Source organism: Ailuropoda melanoleuca, chromosome 11, assembly GCF_002007445.2.
Source record: "Ailuropoda melanoleuca isolate Jingjing chromosome 11, ASM200744v2, whole genome shotgun sequence".
In the NCBI taxonomy this organism is placed as follows: Eukaryota; Metazoa; Chordata; class Mammalia; order Carnivora; family Ursidae; genus Ailuropoda; species Ailuropoda melanoleuca.
In genome coordinates this window covers 109,513,774-109,536,000 of record NC_048228.1, presented here as the reverse complement: position 1 = coordinate 109,536,000, position 22,227 = coordinate 109,513,774, and the positions used below count along the sequence as shown (strand labels likewise).

The following is a 22,227-nucleotide window of genomic DNA, read 5'->3' as shown; positions in this document are numbered from 1 at the left end:
TTCTCCATCCCTGGTCATCTTTGCTCTGCAATCACTGCGGTCTGGCATTCAGACGGACACACCAGCTTTCTTCTGTTAGTACCACTTCCCTTCCCCCATTGTTTCACTTGGGATCTATTTGTGTCTCTACATTTAAGGAGTGTTTCTTGTAGACTGCATAAAGCTGGGTCTTGTTTTATCTAATCTTATAATCTCAACCATTTAATTAATAAAACTAAAAAAAGGAAAAGCACATGATCATCTAAATAGATGCAGGAGCACCTGGGTGGTGCTGTCGGTTAGCAGCTGACTCGTGATCTTGGCTCAGGTTGTGATCTCAGGGTCATGAGATCAAGCCCTGTGTCAGGTTCCATGGTGGGCACGGAGCCTACCTGAGACTCTCTCTCCCTCTGCCCCTCCCTACGTCCCCCCAAAAACAAAACAAAACAAAAGCCCTACCACAACTCAAGACACCAGAATAGCAGACTTTGGTAAATCTGCAAGACACAGATCAATATATGAGAACCAGCTGTACTCCTGGGGCCGCTGGACGCACAGTCTGCTGAGCAACCAATTCGTGGTTTCGGCTCAGGTCCTGATCTCAGGATGGTGACATGGAGCCCCTTGCAGGGCTCTGCGCTCAGCAGGGAGTCTGCTCAGGATTCTCTCTCTGCCTTCCCCCACTCATGCACACATGCACGCTCTTTCTCTTTTAACTAAATAAATCTTTAAAAAAAATCAGCTGTACTTCTATATATAGTAGACCCTTGAACAACACAGAGGTTGGGGCAGAGACCCTCCTACCCAGTCAAAAATCCATGTGTAAACTGACTCCCCCAAAAGCGTAACTGCTGACAGCCTCCTGGTGACTGGAAGCCTCAGGGATAGCGTAACAGTTGACGAACATGCATTTTCTGTGCTGTGGTATCATATGCTGTATTCTTACCATAAAGCCAGACAAAAGAAAATACTAAGAGGATCATAAGAGAAAGTACATTTGCAGTAGTGTATGTATTTTTATATTTTTTATATGCTTACACGTTTATAAAAAAAATCTGCATATATGTGGATCCACACAGTTCAAACGTGTGTTGTTCAAGGGTCAACTGTACTAGAAATTGGCAGCTGGAAACTGATATTTCAAAGACTCCGTTTACCCACAAGAGCCAAAAGATGGACGAACCCAAGTGTCCATGGACGGACGGATGGATAAACAAAACGGACAATCTACACAATGGAATATTATTCAGTCTTAAACAGGAAGGAGATTCTGACACCTGCCACCACCTGCATGAACCCTGAGGACACTGTGCTCAGTGAAGTGCGCCGGTCACCAAGGGACGAATGCTGTGTGACCCACTGACATGAGGCCCGTAGAGGAGCCAGAGCACAGGGACAGGAAGTAGATGGTGGGTGTCGGGGGCCGGGGAGGGGGTGGGGAGTAAGTGTTTCGCGAGGGGCAGAGTTTCGGTTGGTAAGATGGAAGAGTTCTGGAGGTGGAGGGTGGCGATGTTCCCAACAATGTGAAGGTACTTAGTGCCACAGAAGCATACACGTAAAAATGGCTACAATGGTAATTTTAGATTGTGTATTTTATCAACAATAAAAAATTCCATCTACAATAGCATCAAAAAATATGACATTGTGCAATACTGCTGAAAGAAATGAACAAAAATTTGTTTTATTTCACACTGCGACCCCCAGAAGTGCCCCCCTTTATTTTCGAGTCCTTCCTTACCTTTGACACAGGCTCATCCTGAAGCACTGCCGGTTAGCTCTGTCTCTGAGGAGCCCTGGCTCCTCCCTGTGGGGCGGTTAGAAGCCAAGGGCTGGGGGGCCAAGTGTGCTCACACCTACTAGGCTGTCACGCCTGCCACACCTGGTCACCAAACTGAAGGGAGCAGAAGGCTGGAGCGGGTAACAGTCTAACAAAGCCAGAGACTGTCAGGAAACAACACCTCAGAGAGAAACCGCGGTAACTCTCCATCACCCTAAGAGCATCGCCACATGGTGAGCACCTTGCTCCAACGCGCTCCACCCAGGCCAGCGCTGGAGGGAGGAGCCACGAGCACACTGTGGAGGCAGAGCCAAGCCCCGCCCCCAGGCCCCCAGGTCTGCAGCGAAGTAGCAAACACAGGCACCTCTCAAGGCAGCATGGGAGGGGGGCGGGGCAGAAGGGCGGCCAGGTCATAGCGCATTAACTTGCGTGGGTAATCAAGGTCCAGCCAGCACTAACAGCACGATTCTGAAATCCCAGTGCCACCGCTCCTCCTTTCGATCCTCAGCCAGCCCCCTCCTAAAACAGCACCCAGGGGACACTCCAGCCAGTTAAAACAACGCCCCGTGTTCTCTATGAAGTTCCTGAGAACAAGCATAAAATCAGAAGCCAAAGTAACTCTCACACATGACAGCCAACTCCTAAGATCCTCTGAAAGTCAACTTCCAGGAACAGACATCGCTGCACCTCTCCTTGGGGAATCCGAGGGTGCTGAGAACTTAAGCTGCCCTTACCCCTTGGGGACTCACCAAAAAAAAAAAAAAAAAAAAAAAAAAGAGCAAGAGGGGAAGAAGAAAGAAAACTCAGTGGCGTAACCGTCGGTTATTGCAGACAAAGAGACCTAGAAGGTCTGGGCTCCTGGAAAAATAGGAAGAATCTTTTTTTAAGAGCTGGGGGATGGCATGGGGCACCTGGCGACTCCGTCAGTGAAGCATCTGCCTTCCAGCTCAGGTCATGATCCCAGGGCCCTGGGACGGAGCCCCATGTTACTGGGCTCGCTGCTCAACTCTCTGCCTGTTTCTCCCTCTCCCTCTGCCCCACTCCCCAACTTGTGCTCTCTCACTCTCTCTCTCCTGCTCTCTCTTTAATAAGTAAAATTGTAAAAGGAAAAAGAGCTGATAGACGGTAGAGAAAGCTGGCACACCACATGCTGAACGGGAAGCTCTGGGCAGCCGGAGAGCGGGGGAGCAGGCGGGTTCTAGAGACAACAGAAGCACGGAAGCCCTGGCAGAGGGGCACTGCTCCCATCAGCGGGGTCCTACAGGGAAGTTCACGGGTTAGTCTTTCTGTTCTTTTTTTTTTTTTTTTTAAACCAAAAGTGGCATGAAAAAAGCCCTAAATGCATTTTAAGTACCCAGAAGGTGAACCGACCAGGACCCTCGCGTGCCCATTACCTGCCTGCGCTCTCTGCGGGTCAGGCTGTGGCCATGGAGGATGCGCCAGAGCGTGCGCGCGGCGATCTTGGTGTCAATCCAGAGCAGGCGGAAGCCGTGGTAGTAGTGCTTCAGCTCGTCCAGGACCCTCTGCCCCAGGGACTTCTTCACGGCCACCTCCGGTGGGGGGCTGTACACAGGGCCTCCCTCCTCCAGCTTCTTGTTCTTGTCCTTTAAGGACTTGAGCGACTTCTCCACCACGGAGTCATCGCCCAGTGGGGGCGACGAGTGCCAGCAGCGCAAGGGAAGGAACGGTGGCCCTGGGACAACCAGACTGGCAGAGGTGGGGGCCCACGGCACTCTGGCCACTGAGCACACGCGCTCGGGCCTCAGAGTCCAACAGCCACGGGGATCGGCTCTGAAGGAAAGGTGCAGGGGGTGGACAGGAGTGCAGCAGCGAAACGGTACATTCCTTGAAAAGGGAGAAAGGAAAACAGCGGTGAGGAGCCAGCCACTATCTACAATCTCCCAGCACCACATACCAACAAGAGCGACACAGACCAGAGCCCTATCATAACCACATGCCCACTCAACCTTCCTGGTACACGAAACAGACTCAATACCGCTTCCTGACGCTCGGAGCACATCAGGAAGAGGAGCTGCTTGCGAGGGGCTTGTGCAAGAGACCAAGGGCGGCCGGTGCCCATGGGCTCATGGAGGACACAGCACACCAAGGAGACTAGGCAAAGGCTAGGGCCTGGGGTTAAGGGACAGGCTGGACACAAACAGCAGAAGCCTGACACCTGGACTAGACAGACCCAACCTTGGGGCAGATCTCCCAGGAGAGTCCCCAGACTTGGGGAATCTGGGGTGGGGCAGGGGCGGGGTCCTTTCCCTACCAGGAGACTTCCTACAAAGACCTGCAGCTCTTGACCAAGTCCTGGAAGTCAGTGAGGATGCTCCAATCAACAATGACCCAACCCTGTGCGTAGTCCAGCAAAATATTTGCACAAAATGGCAAAAACCCAACATATCACGTCCAGAGCCCACTCCTCCCTCTCTTCCCTGGGCCGCTCTTTCTGCTCAGCTCAGAGCCTCAATTATAGTCCAGGGCTAGAGCAACTTACCTGCACGGTTCTCAGAGCCCCACGAGCTTCTATGGAACCTGCCTTTCTTACTGGAAACCTCCTCCCTCCTGATGCACAAACCCACTTCTGGGAGGCCACAGGCTCCAACTTAACCTCAGAGGCGTGTGCTTACAACCAACACAGCCCAGCCTCTTCCCATGTGCTGGATCACCTCATGGCACCTGCCCAATCCCAGCACTGAGGACCTGAGCTCGACAGCTGCCTGTCCCAGTTCAAAATCCAACCCACTATTGCTGCGAGACCTTGGGTAACGTAATGAACCCCTCTGTGCTTCAGGAGCGTGCTCTGTAAACGGGTGTGGTAATACATACATACATGAAGTACCCAGAACCATGCCTGGCACAGCAACGCCTGCCAGAAAGGTGGCAGCTATGATCACTCTCCCATCAAAGCAGTTGAGAAGCCGTCAGTCAGGGCTGGAAGAAGCTGGTCAATGTCTAGTTTAGCCGAACCTTTTACCAAAGGACAAATAGGGACGTGCCCACCTCAGTTCACAGTCTGTTTCAAGCGGGCGCCAGCCACCCCATTGATCAACCCCACGTCCTGCCTGTCTGGGGCCCCCATTCCTGCCTTCGAAGGGCAGGGTCAGTCCTGTGCTGTGAGCCCCAGATGCCCACAGTCAACACCTGAGCTGGAATTTGGTGGCCTTGAACCCGCCCTGCTGAGTCACAGCTGCACGGAGCACAGCAGAGCTGCTCAGCCACAAAGGGCTGCGAGACTGTGGCCGCAGCCTGGGCCCTCTGCACCGCAGCCTCACCTCCCAAGGGAGGTGAGGACAATACCCGCCCACAGTAATAAACCTTACCTCCCATCTCTGTCAAACTTAATTATACAATCTTCCAACCCTCAGTTATCAAGGAAGCAAGTGGCTTCCACGAGAAGGCATGATGTCAGCAGTTGCAGGGGCTAGCTAACAGGCAAAGACAGACTCATGAAAACAGCAAGTAGAAAAGCACCTGGTGTATCCAGCTGGGGCTGGTGATGCTCCAAGATCTGGCTATCTTCACACACACGAGAGACCACTATTACTAACAATCTAGCCAGAAAGGTTTAGCTATTTTCAAAAAGCATAAAATTGCATAATCTGTTATTTTAAAAATATTCATCAAAACAACACTAATCTGGGCACTGCTGCCTTCCCATGGGCAGCTGGGGCCCTCCTCTGCCCCAGCTCAAGACAGCCCACAGCTCAGCCTCGCTCCCGAGAAGCGCATGCCCGCCTCACCCAGACAGGGTCAGTAGGCCCAGCTTTCCATCAAGTCCCCAGTCCTTCTCCTGCTTTTCCTTTTCTTTCCCTTCAAAGTGGGGAAAACCCACTCTGGGCAAAAGCAACGTGTCAATGAGAAATTCGCAGTCACCAGAGGACAGACTGTTGGCATTAAAAAGCTTGGGGGCTCCTATGGAAGCTGCCCGTTTTACTTTAGGGTGCTGATGCCTACGTCCACCTCAACACACACCACCTGCTACCACCTTCAAGAAGAGAACTCAGGACACCTGGCCGGCTCAGTTGGTAGAACACGTGGCTCCTGACCTCGGGCTTGTGAGTTTGAGCCCCACACTGGGTGGAGAGAGGACTTAAAAATAAAATCTTAAAAAAATGAAGAGAGAAACTGAGTCGTGTCTGGCAAGAGAACGCATTCACCGGGTCAGCATTTCCCATGCCTCGTGGCATCAGCCGCACAACCACAGGGTGGCAGGCAAAGGGACCCACGCCTCCTCTCCCCGTGGCACCTCCCTAACTCTTGTCAACAGCACAACTCTTGTGGCCACTTGACTCCTGAGGGGATAGCTCACCCAGACAATGGCCTGAGGCTGCGCCAGTGAGGATTGTAAACCTCAACAAGACCTTCAGGAACATGATGCCAGCAAGGGCAAAGTGACACCAGCTACAAGAAGGGAAGCAAAGATGGACAACAGAGCAACAGGTACGAGGACCAAGAGGAATGATTCCCGAAGTGCAGGACATCTCTCTGCCCAGAGACAAGAGGTGACCCGCACTTCCCTGCACGACACGGGGCTCCTCCGCCAGGGAGACCATTGCCCGCAACATTGCAACACTTATCAGAGCCCTCAAGGCCCCGTGATACCCAGCATACCCTATGCTGGGAGCATTCCAGGGGCCGGGGAAGCAGCTGGCACCACCATCTTCGCATTTCTGCAGCCCATCGTAGGAGCATTCACACGGCACAAGACTCTGGAAAGAGCCTCACGGCAGTCCCAGTGTTCCCGTGGAATGAGCTCCAGGATTAAGAAGTTAGTTTGCTTATTTCCCATTTTAGGTGCTCCCTCGCTGCCTTTATTTTTGTGATAAAGGAGGTCAAGAGCAGCTAGACAACACCCATGACATTGTCTTGGATCAGAAACGCCCCACCTGCTCACCCTTTGGGGTCTGGACCATTTTAGCTGAAGATTGAGATAGAAAAAGAACCAAAAGAGAGAGCGCTGCTGCGACCACACTGGCCTTGGGACAACGCAGACATCTGTGCCCGGACCCACTTATGCATGGAGGTTTTCCGATAAATACAGGACAGTCCTGTAAGTGCATTTTCCTTACGATTTTCTTTTGTCTAGCTTACTTTATTGTAAGAAGGCAGCATATGATACATACACAAGCTAGGTGCAAATCGACTATGTTCAGCAAGGCTTCCGCTCCACAGCTGGCTAGCAGTTCAGCTTTGGGAAGTAAAGTCCTATGTGCATTTTCAACTGCACAGGGGTCGGTGCCCCTGACCCCTCCTTGCATTGTTCAAGGGTCACCTGTACTTATCTGTGTGGCTCACCATTTCTTATACTGCGCCATCAAAAGCAAAAGCAACATGTCCAGGCTGCTGAGACTGATAAAGACTTCAACTCTCACCAGTAATCTCTCATTTGAAATGTAGGAGTTCAGCTAAACAGCTTTATAGTTCCCATTGCTCAACATTCTCTTCCCCCCCCGCCATAATCTTCTTTCATTTATTTCTAAGTAAGCTCTACCGACTATGTGGGGCTTGAACTCACGACCCTGAGAGCAAGTCACCTGCTCCACTGACTAAGCCAGCCGGGCGCCCCGTATTGCTTAACTTTCTAAAGAAAGCACTTAACTTTCTAAAAATTGTTAACTTATAAAAAAAATCTGTATTAATAAAGCAGTTTTTATATATATTTTTAAAAGATTTTATTTATTCATTTGACGGAGAGACAGCCAGTGAGAGAGGGAACACGAGCAGGGGGAGTGGGAGAGGAAGAAGCAGGCTCCCAGCAGAGGAGCCCGACGTGGGGCTCGATCCCACAACGCCAGGATCACGCCCTGAGCCAAAGGCAGACGCTTAACGACTGAGCCACCCAGGCACCCCACAGTTTTTATATTTTAATATGAACCTTAAATGCAGGTACATTTGACTCTTAAAAGGTGCTTGAAAAATTCAACATCCATCCATAATAAAAACATTTTAGGGGTGCCTGGGTGGCTCAATCAGTTGAGTGTCTGCCTTTTCAGCTTAGGTCATGATCCCAGGGTCTTGGGATTGAGCCCGTATCGGGCTCTCCGCTCAGCGGGGAGCCTGCTTCTCCTTCTGCCTGCTGTTGCCCGTTTGCGCTCTCTCTCTGTGTCAAATACTAAAGACAAAAGCTAACATTACACAGACCAAACACTAGATACTCTACTGTCGGCTGGGGCAACAACGCAGGACGGGCTGCAGCTGCCGTGAGGCCACGCCGGGCGGCTGAGGGCGCGGAAAAGTGGCAGAAGCACGAGCACCTGAAGGAGAGACGGCCAGGGCGCCATGCCCCAGCAGACCCTGCCACCGCGGAGAGCTGGTACCGCGTGAGCTAGAACATGATAAACGAGCTGTAAGAAGTGGCTGGACACAAGAAAACTGGTGACTTACATGCCAGCAATAATCACTTGGGAAAATAACGAAAAAGGAGGCCCATCAACACCAAACCCAACAGATCTGGGCACCTTCTAAAGGGCAGCAGGTGTGGGCCGGATCAAGAAAATGACAGACCTCTTCCTGAAACAGAGGGAAGGGCTTACTAAAGAAAACAGCTTACTCCTGGGAAACTGCGGGCGCCTTTCAGTTAATATTCCCAAATGACTGTATGGTTTGTTTTTTTTAAAGATTGTATTTATCCATTTGAGAGAGAGAACGTGAGCATGAGCAGGGGAAGCAGCAGAGGGAGAACCAGGCTCCTCATTGAGCAGGGAGCCCGACGAGGGCCTGGATCCCAGGACTCCGGGATCATGACCTGAGCTGAAGGCAGACGCTTAATTGACTGAGCCACCCAGGAGCCCCAATTTTATGGTTTTGAGGATACTCCCGTTATAATCCCCAAAAGACTACTTTAGAACTGAAATAATTCAAAAGTAAACCCAGGAGGACTGTCCAGAAAGGATGTGTTCCAGGCCTGGTCCCCTGCAGATAAAAGCCAGCAGGAGGACTCACCGGGGTAAATGTCGGGTGCAGACCACCCAGACACGACAAGCACCCCATGCAAGAGAAAAAGGCACGGAAGGCTCTGCAGGCCGCTGGGGTCGCTGATCGGCAGCACTGCCCCCCATACCCCCGGGGGTTCATGCGGGTGAAGCAGTCCACAAGGCAGTCCTCAAACCTGCCTTAGAGGTCAGTACCTAGAAACCAGAGACTTCACACAAACACCCAGACTTCTAGCTCATCTTGAAAAAAAAACCAAGAGCTGGCCTTACGAGGATACATCCTTCATGGCAAGCATGAGTTGCACTCCGGGATCACCAGCCACTCTGTTTCCAGCCTCACACTGGGCCCCAGGCCCCTGAAACGCCACCCGCGGCTTACAGAGTTTGCTTTAGAATTAAATCCAGAAATGCACACTTTGGCAAGAGTAAAGATATTCTATGCACATTCTTCAATGGCTCCACATCATAAAAAGAGAGATTCCATGACAACAACACTTACACTGGTCAAAAGAGAAATCTAATTAAAATCAAACCCTGGGGCCCTGGGTGGCTCTGTTGGTTGAGCGGACAACTCCTGATTTCAACTCAGGCAGTGATCTTGGGGATGTGGCATGGAGCCCCATGTTGGGCTCCACACTCAGCGGGGAGTGTGCTTGGGATTCTCTCTCTCCCTCTCCCCCCAACTCTAAAATAAATAAAATCTTTAAAATCAAACCCTAGAACAGGGCACATGGGTGGCTCAGTCGGTTAAGCATCTGCCTTTGGCTCAGGTCATGATCTCAGGGTCCTGGGATCCAGTCCCACGTCAGGCTCCTTACTCAGCGGGGAGCCTGCTTCTCCCTCTCCCTCTGCTGCTCCCCCTGCTTGTGCTCTCTAATAAATAAAAATCTTTAAAAATAAAATCAAACCCAAGAGCCAGGTGGGAGTGCTCTTGTGACAGGCAGGGGCCAGCAGGGACTGCTGCTGGGAGAAGCTTTGAGACAGACTTTGCTGTGTCCCCACCAGACGCTGCATGTGTGCCAACCGCACTCCACAGAGACACTCACACGTGCAAGAAAAGCCCGCAAGCCCGCTGTGTTTAAGCACAATTTTGCTTTGCCGTCAACCAAGTGTTCGTGCATGACTTACGTAGTTTTTATTTTAGGGAGTTAGATCTGTTCCAGGAAGCATCCTCCAAAAAAGTGTTATAGCCAAGATGAGGTGACAAGTGAACAACCTCCAATGAGTAAGAAAACTCAGAAGACCCCAAGGCTCCGTGGCTGTGAGGGGCCAGCTGGACGGCACTTGGGAAGGAGGTCTGCACTCTCCAAGTGGAAGAATCAGGGATGTCCAAAGGGAGAGATGGGCTCTACTGTGGGTATCTGGGGCAAGTGGACAAGGGCCTGGGAGTCAGGAGAGAGGTCTGAGCATCCAACCATGCAGGTGGGGGCGGGGGGATCAGAAGGAAACTATGCCTGGGGATGCTGGGCAGAGGGAATGCTGGATGGGAGAGCACAGGAACCCCAAGGGAAGTTTGAGTCCATGTGCAACAGTGGACAGGGAAGCATGGATGCCACTCCCTCCAGGAAGCCCTCCAGCCTCGCAAAAGTACCATCACAGGGAAAGCTAAGTCCACCACATTCCAGATGTGTCCCCAGAACCAGGCGCGGGCGAGCCCCGTGGCCAGCACTCGCTCAACCTGATGTTCTGCGAAGGACCAAATGGGGTTCAAGGGAGGGTCCAATGTGTTCACTGACAGAGTCCCACACCTACAATGCTGCCTGGTGCATCCTACGTCTTTTTGCACAGGTACATGAAAAGCCACCGACAACAGCGGTGCGAGTGTGGAAAAGCACACGGTGCACGGTAAGTCCACAGCACTGTGTTTTGAAAAAGACACATGAAAAAAAGACCAGGATAAAATACACCGAAATATAATTATATTCACAGCAGGTACTGGGATTATGAATGTTTATTTTCCAAAGATCCACTAATATATGAGGTTATATATTTCATTTTTTTTTTAAAGATTTTATTTATTTATTCGACAGAGATAGAGACAGCCAGTGAGAGAGGGAACACAAGCAGGGGGAGTGGGAGAGGAAGAAGCAGGCTCATAGCGGAGGAGCCTGATGTGGGGCTCGATCCCACAACGCCGGGATCACGCCCTGAGCCGAAGGCAGGCGCTTAACCGCTGTAACACCCAGGCGCCCCATGAGGTTATATATTTCAAAATGCAAAGACAATGGCTAAAAAGAAATAAAAACAAAGAACAGGAAGGTGGACTATACCATCTCCCCCAAATTAGGAGTCACACAGCAATCAAGCATTTCCAAGCTCCCACTTTCAAAGGGACGTACAGTGACGTTGACTTACAGGTGGCTTATCAGCCCCACGGTGCTGGCACAGCCAAGACAGGTAGGATCTCTCAGACTACCTACAACAAAGACAAGGAGAAAACAAGAACGTAAGTTTCAAACCAGGGGCTTTAGACTGATACCATGTTTTAGAGTCTCTTTTGCAGAATAAATTTCTGGAAGCCTGTTCTGCGTGTTGGAAGGTTTCAGAGTATTGCTAAGTAAAGGGTCTGTCCAGTTAGGAACATGGGGTCTTGGGGTAGCCCTAGTAAAGAAGGAGAATCTGAGGCAGCCCCTGGCTTCACACACCCCAACCAGGAACACCAGGTTCCAGCCCAGGTCCACAGAGCCCAGGCTGGGGGTCTCCCCAGGCAGGACCACTCCCTCCCTACTTGCTCCAGCTAATGTCAGGTTGCATGGGACCCCCAAGGCACAGACAGCTCCACAGAGCAAGCAAGGGCCCCATCCAAACAACCCAACACCTTCTCTGCCCACAGGAGCGGGTGAGGGCTATGAGAATTATTGGTAAAACAAATGCCAAGAGCAAGCAATTTCTTGGATAAACACTACTGGTGAGTGTACAGCACACTTTCAGGATTCTGATGTATTTTTGACACTTTTTCTAACTCAATGTGGTTTCCGCTAAGCATAAATTCAGAGTTCGTTCTGAAGACCAATGCTCAGCTTACCTGTGATCAAACCCTGCGCTGTGGAAACCACCTGTGGAGGGAACGAGACAGATACTGGGGGCAGCGGGGCCAGAGGCAACATACTGATAGGTTGCCAGGCAGCAAGGATGGAAAGGCAGGCGGCATCCTAAGACCCTCAGGCAGCAGGAGTGCACAGAGCAGGTGCGGGGTGCCGAGGGCTCACTCCAGGAGCCAGCGTGAGAAGGGAGAAGACAGGCACAGCAGAGGACAGGTGCCAGCTCCCAGACACCCTCTGAGCAGGCCAGGCAGGGGAGACCCAAGCTGCTCCCGGTGGAGCCTCTGGAGACCTCGGAGGACCTTGTAGTACAGGCAACAGCCTTGTTTTAAGCCGGGGTCTGGGCTCCCACGTGGTTACCATAATTCATAAAGTAATCTTTTGTATTTCAAACATTACATTTTTAGTCATACCAAGCCCTTCTTACTCCAGCTGAGGACCAAACAGAAGGGTCCCAGACCTGGGCCAGCCCTACACCTCAAGAACATGGCTCAACAATGGCTCCTGGCCCCGCACCTTCCCCCCAGCAAGGAGACAAGCTCCCTGGCCTGCCCTCCCATCGCTATATCGTGTGAACCGCACATCCCCTGTCCTACCTGGCCCCTTCCCACAATCTCCCCACTCTGAAGGCTTTCCCAAAACCTCCAAGGAGCCTGCTCCTGGGGGATTGGGGGGGGGAGGACTCTGGGATATGGGCCACAGATGGGCCATTCCCTCCTTCTATAAGTCCCTTTGTTTCAATTCTCCCCCCCAACAACCAATTCTCCAACTCTCTGGCCCCAGCTGGGCAGCCTACCATTCAGTTCTTTCTGACCCTACCCAGAGTTAATGCACACCCACAGGTCATTAAGGGCTTGGTCCCACAAGACTGCTCTGCTTCAGACACCAGTTGCAAGTAGGATCCCCAGGTCACCCACACTTCTGCCAACTACAAATCTGGGGGCTCCCACCACTACTTTCAGTATTATTAATTCTCTGAACAACACAGAACTCAGGAAAATGCTCTACTTACTATTACAGTTTATTATAAAGGACATGAGGAACAGCCAGACGGTGAGGTACACAGTGCAAGGTCTAGAAGACTCCTGAGTGCAGGAGCCTCTGTCGCTGGGGGGGGGGGGGGGGGGGGGGTGTCGGCATCTGCAGATGCCACCAACTCCAAGCCTCCCTATTCAAATATTCTTTTCTTATCTTCATTACCTAGGCATGACTGATTACACCCCTGGAAATCAATTGCAGTCCCGACCCCCTCCCCTCCCTGAAGGTTGGGATTCTACAATAGAGCTGAACAGTCCTCAAAACTGTCAAGGAAAGCCTGAGAAATGCAGCCGAGACTAAAGAGATATAACAACCAGGTGTAATGTGGTGTCCTGGATGAGGTCCTGGGACACAGCAAGACAGCGTAATTAAAATATGCGCACAATAAAGGAAAGGTACCAATACAAGAAACACATGTGAATAGAGAGTATGTTAATTACAAAGTAAAAAAATCAGAATAAAGTGTGGGACAGAATAAAAGAAATCTGAATACAGTATGGAGCTCAGTAAATAACAATGCACCAATGTTGGTTTACTAATTGTGACAATGAGCCACACTGACAGAAAAGGTTAGTACTGGGGAAATGTGCTGCAGAAAAGGGCTACTGTGCCCAGCTGAGAGTGTCATTTTGGAGGGTTCAAGACTGGACTCAGAGTCCAGTCCTGGGTCTCCTGGGCTCTGGATTCCCTGTTGGTCCTACAGTGAACCCACTGTCTGACCCACTCTCAGCCCCTTCCTTTGTAATAAAGAACAGCGCTAAACTACAAGAAATATTTGTGTTCCCGGAAAGACATCAACCACAAAAACAAATTCCACTCACTTTTAAACTGTAAACAGCTACAGAAACCTGAACTGGCCGAAGTATTTTTATTACCATGCTTAACAGGGAAGAGATACAAGCAGAACTCTAACAGCAGAGGGACCTGGACACCCAGACCATTCACACCCTCAATTCCTGCTGCTCAGTGCTATTCCCATGGCTCCAAAGTTCTAAGCAGTCTACCAGCCGTTACCGTTAAAAATTACAAGAATCATGTTTCTTGTACCTGCTTTTGTGAATGGTAAAGTACTTTGAAATATATTTCACTCGAGTCTCTAATATTCATAAAGGAAGTCCTAATCTTAACAGATAAGGAACAAACTCAGAAAGGTTAATATAAAAAGAGAGACGTGTGGACACCTAAGAGCCCCGAGTTAGGTGTGATCTCTATGTGGACAGTAGGGTCACGGAGGCTGGGGATACCAAGGGACCCGCCTGGGGCCATGCCCAGCAAGGCCTGAGGCCCCTCTACAGACACCCAACGGTACGATAGAGATATCAGTCCCACCGATGTCCTACAAGCCCGCAGATCCAGCTGGTTCGTCTCTGCCAGACCCTGGCCATCTCACCTCAAGAGTCCGAAACGTGGCCCAAGGGCACGACTGTCCTCATTAGCGAACACCACGTTCCACCAAGCCTAACCACGACAGCAGCGCCCAGACAGTCCTAAGCCTGGCCGTCAGCGCGCTCCCTTCGAAAAACTTTCCAAACCCCGCTCCGGACGCCTCGGCCAGCAGCCGGGCGGCTAAGGTCACAGCGCGAGTGAGTCACAGGCCGCCGCCCCGCGCGCGGCACCCACACCCCGACAACGGGCTGGCCAGGGCGGGGCGGACGGGAGAGGCGGCCCAAGGTCCCAGCCAGCGTGACCCCAGCCCCGGGCCGCGTCCGAGCACCCCTACCCACCCACCTACCCACCCACCAGGACACCGTCCGGCGTTGGGGCCCCGCGGGGCAGCTGCGGCCCTCGGCCGCCCGCCCGAACACCCGGCCCCTTGCTCCTGTGCTCCCAACGCCCCTTGCCCCGGCTCCAGGCCTCGGCCCTGGCCCAGCCCAGGCCCCCGTGCCCCCGCCGCCGCCGGNNCGGCGGCAGCCATGTCCCGGCACAGCGTCTGTCGGCGCGGGGCGGGGCGGCCGGGTCGCCGCTCCCATTGGGCCCCTCCGGCGCCCGCCGCCCGCCAGGTGCGGGGCGGACGTGCGCCCCCGCGGACTACGAGTCCCGGCGTGCCCCGAGACGGCCGGCCTCCTGAGGCCGCGGGGCATTCTGGGGCCCGTCGTGGCCGCGCATGCGTACCAGGACATTCCGTGTGGGAGAGGCGGCGGGGTGGTGGGCAACTGTGCGCGCCTCTGGGGGCTCTCCGGAAAGGGCCCCGCGGAGGGACGCTGACGGCCCGGCTTGTGTAGTCGAGACTCTGCTCGCTGTTGGTCCCGTCCCGGGCCGGCGCGCGCAGCTGCGAGGGGGCCCTCCGCGGGTCCGGGTCCGGGTCCAGGTCCAGGTCCAGGTCCAGGGCGGCGCCCTCACTGCGCGGCCTGATCCGCCCAGCTGAGAGCTCACACGCCTGCTCCCAGAAGGTCTTCCACCCAGCGCGGACCTTTGAGCCCACACTCCCCTTTCCTAAGATGGGGTCATGTTCGCAACGGTCGTGCGGGGACGGATGAAGTGACGCAGGAAAGCAGGCAGGGGGAAAGGGGGTGGGCGGCCCCTGGGCCCAGTGGACACGGCCTCCCCCAGCAGGCCACTCGACCAGCCGGCACTCACGCGCAATGGCACTAGGCCCTTCCTCGGGACTCGCCACCCTGCTTTCCCCGTTCCCATGCCTTGCTTGGAAGGTCTTTTATCTCCTTCTGGCCTCATCTGCCTGTCTCTTGTTCACAGATGTAATTAATCCCAGGGTACCGCTTAGGGAAGGTCCAGCAGTGCATTCTCGGTGCAAGTCTGTTCTCTGGGCTACAGGAGTGTGGAACTCCTAATCTTAGCAGGCTCTTGAGAGACTGAATTTGGTTGAACGGCATGTCTACCTAGGAGGCTCGGCCTTCACTATCAGGACGAAATAGCCTGCCTGCAGTTTTTTTCCTTTCCAGGACTTCCAGATGCTGGACTGGGATGGGCGTGGAGTCCCCACCCCATCTCCGGTGGGAGAGAGTAGAACTAGTTAGTGCAGGGCACTTGGGAGATCAGAGGAAGTGCTTGTATTGGCATCCCGCAGTGAGCACTACAGACATCATAGGCAGAGTTAATCTAAGCACGTTGATGCCTGAAACTGAGGCCTCCAAGGTCAAAAAACCATAAAGCCAGGCTCCTTTCCTATACATCCCCCAGGAGTCAATGGTGGGGTAAGGAAGGACAGTTCTTGTCCCCCCACCCCAGGGTCAGGTCTGAGTCAGGGCAAACGTGCTCAGGATCAGACAGGACTGGCCTACCAATGCCCAAAGTGTAGGAGAACGCTTGTGCCAGTACAGCTAGTAGCTGTCATTGGCCCTCAGCTCCCGAAGGCTCTGTTCCAAAGCCATCAAGGGGCAGGAAGGGAGGCTCCACAGAGTGGGTGAGAATCAAAGCTGGTCTCTAACGGTGCTGTGAGTGTCTGCAGGACTTTGAAGGACAGTGGATGGGGGAAAGGCCCCACCTGCCTCTGTATTGCCCAAGGGACCTGGTGTGAGGAACTATGGCAACCATGCTCACTTGCCCTTGGCATGATTCACATGTGGCCCAGCTAGGTTGCATGAGAGAACCCAAAGATAGGGTCTTTGTAGGGAGGGTGCTTCTCAACACCCATCTGTGATGCTTTTTGCAGCTCCACTGCCAAGGTGGAGTTATAGAGAAAGACATTTTTAACAATACCTCTATTGGGTTTTCTAATTAGCTAAAGAATGTGTGCTTGTTATAAGCATTTTAAGTTTATAAAAATAAATATAAAGAGGCACCTGGGTGGCTCAATTGGCTAAGCATCTGCTTTCAGCTTGGGTCATGATCCCGGAATCCTGGGATCGAGTCCCATATCGGGTTCAGTGGGGGGGCTGCTTCTCCTTTTGCCTCTTGCCCCTGCTTGTGCTCTTTCTCTTTAACAAATAAATAAAATCTTTAAAAACAAAAGAAATATAAACAAGTAGAGGGGCGCCTGGCAGGCTCGATCCATAGAGCATGCAGCACTTGATCTTAGGGTCACAAGTTCAAGTCCTACATTGGGCATAGAGCTTACTTACTAATGGAAAATAATTAAAAACAAGTAGAAATCTGGTGCCAGCTTGCCATCCATACCCTTAATGCCGCACGAATGGCCGCCCTCCTGCCCCACACCTACTCAGGTAGCAGTCCAAGCGCACAGAGTCCTGGCGCAGTGGGTCTGTTTTTGTATCATGGGCTCTTCGGTTTTTTTCTTCTCTCTTCTCTTTTTTTATGGGCCTTTTTCTTTTTTCTATGCTCCCCACAAATTGAACATAATCTTCCATAGTCGCTACGTGTTTACACAACCGACAAGAGTCCAGAGAAACAGGGTGGGATATTATTCAGGCAGCACAAATGCCCCAGCTAGGGAGATTAGAGAATCTGGCTAGGGATGAGGTCAGGGGTCAGGTTAGGGATCTGGGGGGTGGGGGTCATGTTAGACATCAGGTTAGGGAATCAGGTTAGGGGTCAGCTTAGGGATCAGGGTATCAGAGGAAGACTCCTCTGTGTGCCATACTGTGGCCAGGATCAGACTCAGAGCAGGTGAAATTGGATTTGACAGGGCTGGAATTTTGCCCAGAAGTGTGATGAAGGAAGAGAGGGACAGTGGAGTTTAAGAATTGTGCAAAAGAGTGGCCATAAGACTTGAGTGGGAAATTTAAAATGGGGATGAGGGGAAGGGAGGAAAAGGTGGGAGAAACTCGGGACAGCAGAAAGTGGCAGGACCACTGGCCTGTGGGGGCTGCTGGTCCTGAAGGGCACTGGTGGTCAGGTACCACAGCGGGTGAGCTGGCAAGAGAGGGATGCTCGTGGTGGGTGGTTTGCATTTATTGGCCCTGGCAAGGGCTAGGATGTGAGCCCAGGAGGAGGGCCTGAAGTGAGGCTGGAGGGCAAAGCTGTCGGGGTGGAGAGCCAGGATACCTTTGAGCGCCATGGGGAAAGGCATGCCTTCCTCCAACTGAAAACAGCCTTAGCCAGGCACACCAGCAGAAGGAGCAGGTACTGGCCTCCAGCCCTCTCTTGCTTTGGAACAACCTACACGACCGATGTGGTGGTGGCCTGGACTAGAGAGTATGGAAGAGACCTTCATTTTGGTCCTTGAGTACGCAGGAATGGTGTCTATGGGGCTGAGACTAAGCCTACTTGCTCCCCACAGCAGCGCCCATTCTCCCCCTGTCTCTCCATAACAGAACCTTGGGTTTCTGGGTTTCCTGGAAAACATTTCATTCAGCAGCCTCCCTTGACCCTTCCGCTTCCTTCTGCCTGCCAAGTACTGTGGGTGATGGGAAGGGAAGTACAGACCCTGGGCTGCTGACCTTGGACTTCTATTACCTAAGAGCAAGAAAACATCTATCTTTTCTCAGCCACTGTTACTTGAAGGGGTTTCTGTATATAAAGCTAAATCTAATCATAACGGATTCAAGGACAGATCCCTAGAAGCTGGATTGCTGAGTGTGACTGCAAATGTATATTTTGGTAAACCTTTAAAATTAAGGGTTTTATTTTTTTTGAAGATTTTATTTATTCATTAGAGAGAGAGCACAAGCAGGGGGAGCAGCAGACAGAGGGAGAAGCAGGCTCCCTGTTGAGCGGACGCCTGACTCGGGACATGATGCCAGGACCCTGGAATCATGACCTGAGCCGAAGGCAGATGCTTAACCAACTGAGCCACCCAGGTGTCCCTCATTTGGTAATTTTTAACAGCTTCTATTTTTTCTATTGAGGTTTCTCTTCACTCATTAGACCCTATTTTCCTTTAATTATTGAATATCTTCAAACTCCTGCCTTAAAAGTTTTTCTCCGTCAGACCTAAAACTGGGCTTATGATTGGTTTCTATTGCCTTTTTTCCTTGATGATGGCCACACCCCCTCTTTTCTCTGCATGCTGAGTGACTTTGTCGTTCACTGATTGCTGTGGATGATACCCTATAGACTCTAGATTCCGTTATCTTTTTTTGACAATGACAATATGTGCTTTTCGATCACTAAACACTGCAGCTTCTGCCTTCCTCCCTTTGGATCCCCACTCTGGGGACGGCAGCCCCTGTGTTGGGAGGATACTCAAGCAGCCTGTGGAGAGGCCCACATGGGGAGGAACTGAAGCCTCCTGCCAACGGCCAGCACCGTCTGAGGAAAGCTGTCTCTGTAGCCTGTCTGCAGCCCCAGCCAAGGTTTTGGATGATGGCAGCTCTGGGCATCATCTTGTCTGCGACCCAGAACTAGCTGTCTCACCCATTCCCAATTCCTGACCAAAGCAACTGCGTGTGATAATCAATATTTACTGTGTTTTGAACCACTAAGTTTGGGGGTAACATGATACACAGCAATAGATAACAGACAAGATGTGTCTAGAGAATGTTTTGCTGTAGGATGCTCCAGTTCCCAGGGCATGGATCCTAGTGTGTCAGCCGCATGCCAGGGGCATTCATGGGCTTGAACGAGGTGTTCACGTTGGCCCAGAGCTCCCAAAACAGTTGTTCTCTGGGAAGTTTGGGGGCCTTACCCCAAGTATGTGCAGCCCTGACCTCAGCCAAGGATAGTGGGACATCTTCAACGCCCCTTGACACACTCGCCTGTCCTCTAGTGCCCTCTCCACAGGTTCCAGCAGCAGCACTGGCCCTCGGCTCAGGCATACAGTGTGCCCTGCTGGACCCCATCTCCCTGTGCCATGGTAGGAGACTGCCACAAGTACAAAGCTGGGTGGTCAAGGTGTACCTTGGGAATTTCCCTTCACTGGGGATTGAAGCCCTGCATTTCCTGTTTTTTTTCACACCTGAAAATAGCTCCCTCATCTATTTTGTTAATGGTTGTTGACAGTGGGAGGGCCAGTCAGTTACAGGATTCTCTTTTCTAGCCTCAATCAAATTTGCTTTTTTGAAGGACAAGTCTTTCTACGTTTGTGGGAAAACTGGTGAACTCTAAATAAAGCCTAGAATTTAGTTAGTGGTAATGGACTGATGTTGGTTTCTTAGTTTTGACAAAGCTACCATGTAAGCTGTGGCGACTAGGGGAAACAGTTGGGGAAACTTATCTGTGCATCTTTTCTGTAAATATAAACTTATTACAATAAAAAAAAAGTGATCCATCTGTCTGGGGGCAGGAGAGAGGGAAAGAGAGGCCAGGCTCTGTGTCTGTGTGGCTGCCCAGCAGGCTGGCTCTGAGTGGCTGCTCCTGCTGTCTCTGGTCAGTCCCCAACTCAGGCTGGCGAAGCCAGTCACAGGCTCAGAACAGAAGCACTCCAAAGCGGTCCCCAAGCGTTGCCAGTGCTCACACCTAGCGGCACGCCCAGGGCTTGGGTAGAACTTTCATTTTCTTCTCTTTGCTGTTTTAATTAGAAAAAGAAGCGCTCCTTTAGCACAAAACAATGTTTCTTTAGCCAAAGCCTGAGTGAGTGGGCAGCGCTGGCCGTGGCGCCCTGACCTGGGTGGTCCTCGACCAGGGGCAGTCCCCGCGGAGGATGGGGGGTGCAGGGGCCACCGGAAGGGTGGGCGCGGCCTGGCGAAGGTCTCCCGTCGTCTCATCACTGCCCTCGGTCCTCAAGCATCGCTTCCTTCCCTCCGCGGCAGCCGCGAGACTCACCCAGCCAGCGGCAACTCCGGCGGCTGCGGCCGCGGCCGCGGCCGCGCAAGGTCGGCTGCAGGAAGCGGTGCCCGGGAGCGGCCGGTGGGCGGGGCCTCGCGGCGCTTGGCCAATGGGGCGGGCGGGACTTGTGGGGCGGGGCCAGGACGGCGGGAGCTCTGCGCCCAGGGCTGGGGCAGGTCCCTAACCTCCGCCCCCGGGGCGCCGCCTCCTTATCCCTCTGCAAGAACGTGCGAGCTTGCCTGCCCCGCTGCACCCACGCGGCGACTGCCCGAGCCATCACCCGGGCCAGGCGTGCCCCGCGCTTTCTCGAGGGAGGGCAGCGGGGCAAATAGGAGCACGTGCCCTTAGGGACCGGCCATTCCTTCCTCTCAGCGCTCCCGCAGGGGGTACTGTACTACTGCCACACTGTGCGCACGGACGCCTCACACCCTGCTCAAGGTCATGCAGCTAGTAAGGGGGATGTTGTGGGTTGAACTGTGTTCCCCAAAAGATATGTTCAAGTCCTAACTCCCCTGCCTGTGAATGCGACCTTATTTGGAAACAGGGTCTTCGCAGATGTAATCAAATTAAGAGAAGTTCTTAGGTGGACCCTAATCCAATGACTGGCATCCTTAGGAGAGGGGAAAACAGGGGCCCCTGGATGGCTCAGTTGGTGGAACAAACGACTCTTGATCTCAGAGGTTTAAGTTTGAGCCCCACTTTAGGTGTAGAGATTACTTAAAAATAAAGTCTTAAAAAAAGAGAGAAAAGAGAAAACATGGACACACAGGGAGGAGACCATGTGAAGACAGAGCCTGGGAGTGGAGTGATGCTGATAGGAGCCCAGGAGCACCAAGGCTTTCCCACCATCACCAGAAGCTGGGAAGAGGCCAGGAAAGATTCTCCCTGAGAGCCTCAGAGGGAACATGGCCCTACATAGGCCTCGGCTTCAGGCTTCCAGTCTTCAGAACAGTGAAACAATAACTTTGTGTTATTTTGTGGCACTTTAGTGGGGCCCTAAGGAACCTGTTCAAGGGGAACCAGGACTAGAAGACTGGCTGTCCAGCCCTAGGCAGCAGTACCACGTGGAGATAAACACAGAGTTGTGCGTACCCTCAGGAGAACTCAGCCAGCCTGGGAGGAGTCAGAGAAGGCTTCTGGAGAAAGTACTATCCCAGGTAAGATCTGGCATGGGAACAGAGGGAGAAGTTCAATTTGATACTTGCCCAGGATGGATGTGTGTGGCTGTTGAAAGAGCTCTGGGGAGAGGGCTGGGCTGGAGAAGCAGAGCTGGATGTCCTTCCTGCTCCTGAAAGTCCAACACAAGGCTGGCTGAGGAGTGGGTTTTGTGTGAGAGGCACTGGGGAGCCATAGCACGATTTTAAACAGTTGGGTGACTCGGTCCGTTTTGTGGTTTAGAAAAATTCTGGTTGAATGCATAGAATGGACTGGAGGGGGAGAAAGCTGCCTCCTACTGGAGAGAGGCTGGATTAGAGGGGATTTAGGAAGTGGAATTCCTGGGGGGGGGGCGGGTTTCTAGGTTAGCTCAGGTGGAATCTCCAGGAAGGAAGCAGCTTTTGGGGGCAAGATGGGTCTGTGGTTGCCCTCAGGACTGGACCCTGGGCCTGGGCTTTTGTTTGCTCTTGGAGGTACCACTGAGACTCTGATGACAGGCACTTAAGCCCTCTTGGGGGGAACTGGGGTCAGCCCCAACGTGGAAGGAGAGAGGGGTGGGCAGAGAGGGTGGAGAAGCCTCCTGCTCAGGCCTCTTAGCCAGGACTTGGACGGGAGGCTCCCCAGCCAGGTTTCAGTCTGCATGTCCATCTTCCCTGCCTGACAGGGACCCCCACTCAATTGGAGGGTTGGCCAGTGTGACCCTAAGGAGCCTTGCAGTGCTGCCTGCTGGCTCCTG

General features: G+C 52.6%; 1 protein-coding gene across 2 annotated transcripts in view; it reads right to left on the bottom strand.

Annotated features, from left to right (window-relative positions):
• The window catches only part of LETM1 (leucine zipper and EF-hand containing transmembrane protein 1), a 34,704-nt gene extending 22,888 nt beyond the window's left edge, over window positions 1-11,816 (bottom strand). For both annotated transcript variants that reach the window (XM_034672213.1, XM_034672214.1), the window contains exons 1-3: window positions 11,720-11,816; window positions 11,050-11,110; window positions 3,151-3,601 (exon numbers count right to left, since the gene is read on the bottom strand). In XM_034672213.1, the coding sequence (XP_034528104.1) occupies window positions 3,151-3,601; window positions 11,050-11,110; window positions 11,720-11,801 (594 nt within the window). In that variant the 5' untranslated portion in view covers window positions 11,802-11,816. The remainder of the gene's footprint in view (window positions 1-3,150; window positions 3,602-11,049; window positions 11,111-11,719) is intronic.
• Window positions 11,817-22,227: the final 10,411 nt, after the last annotated feature.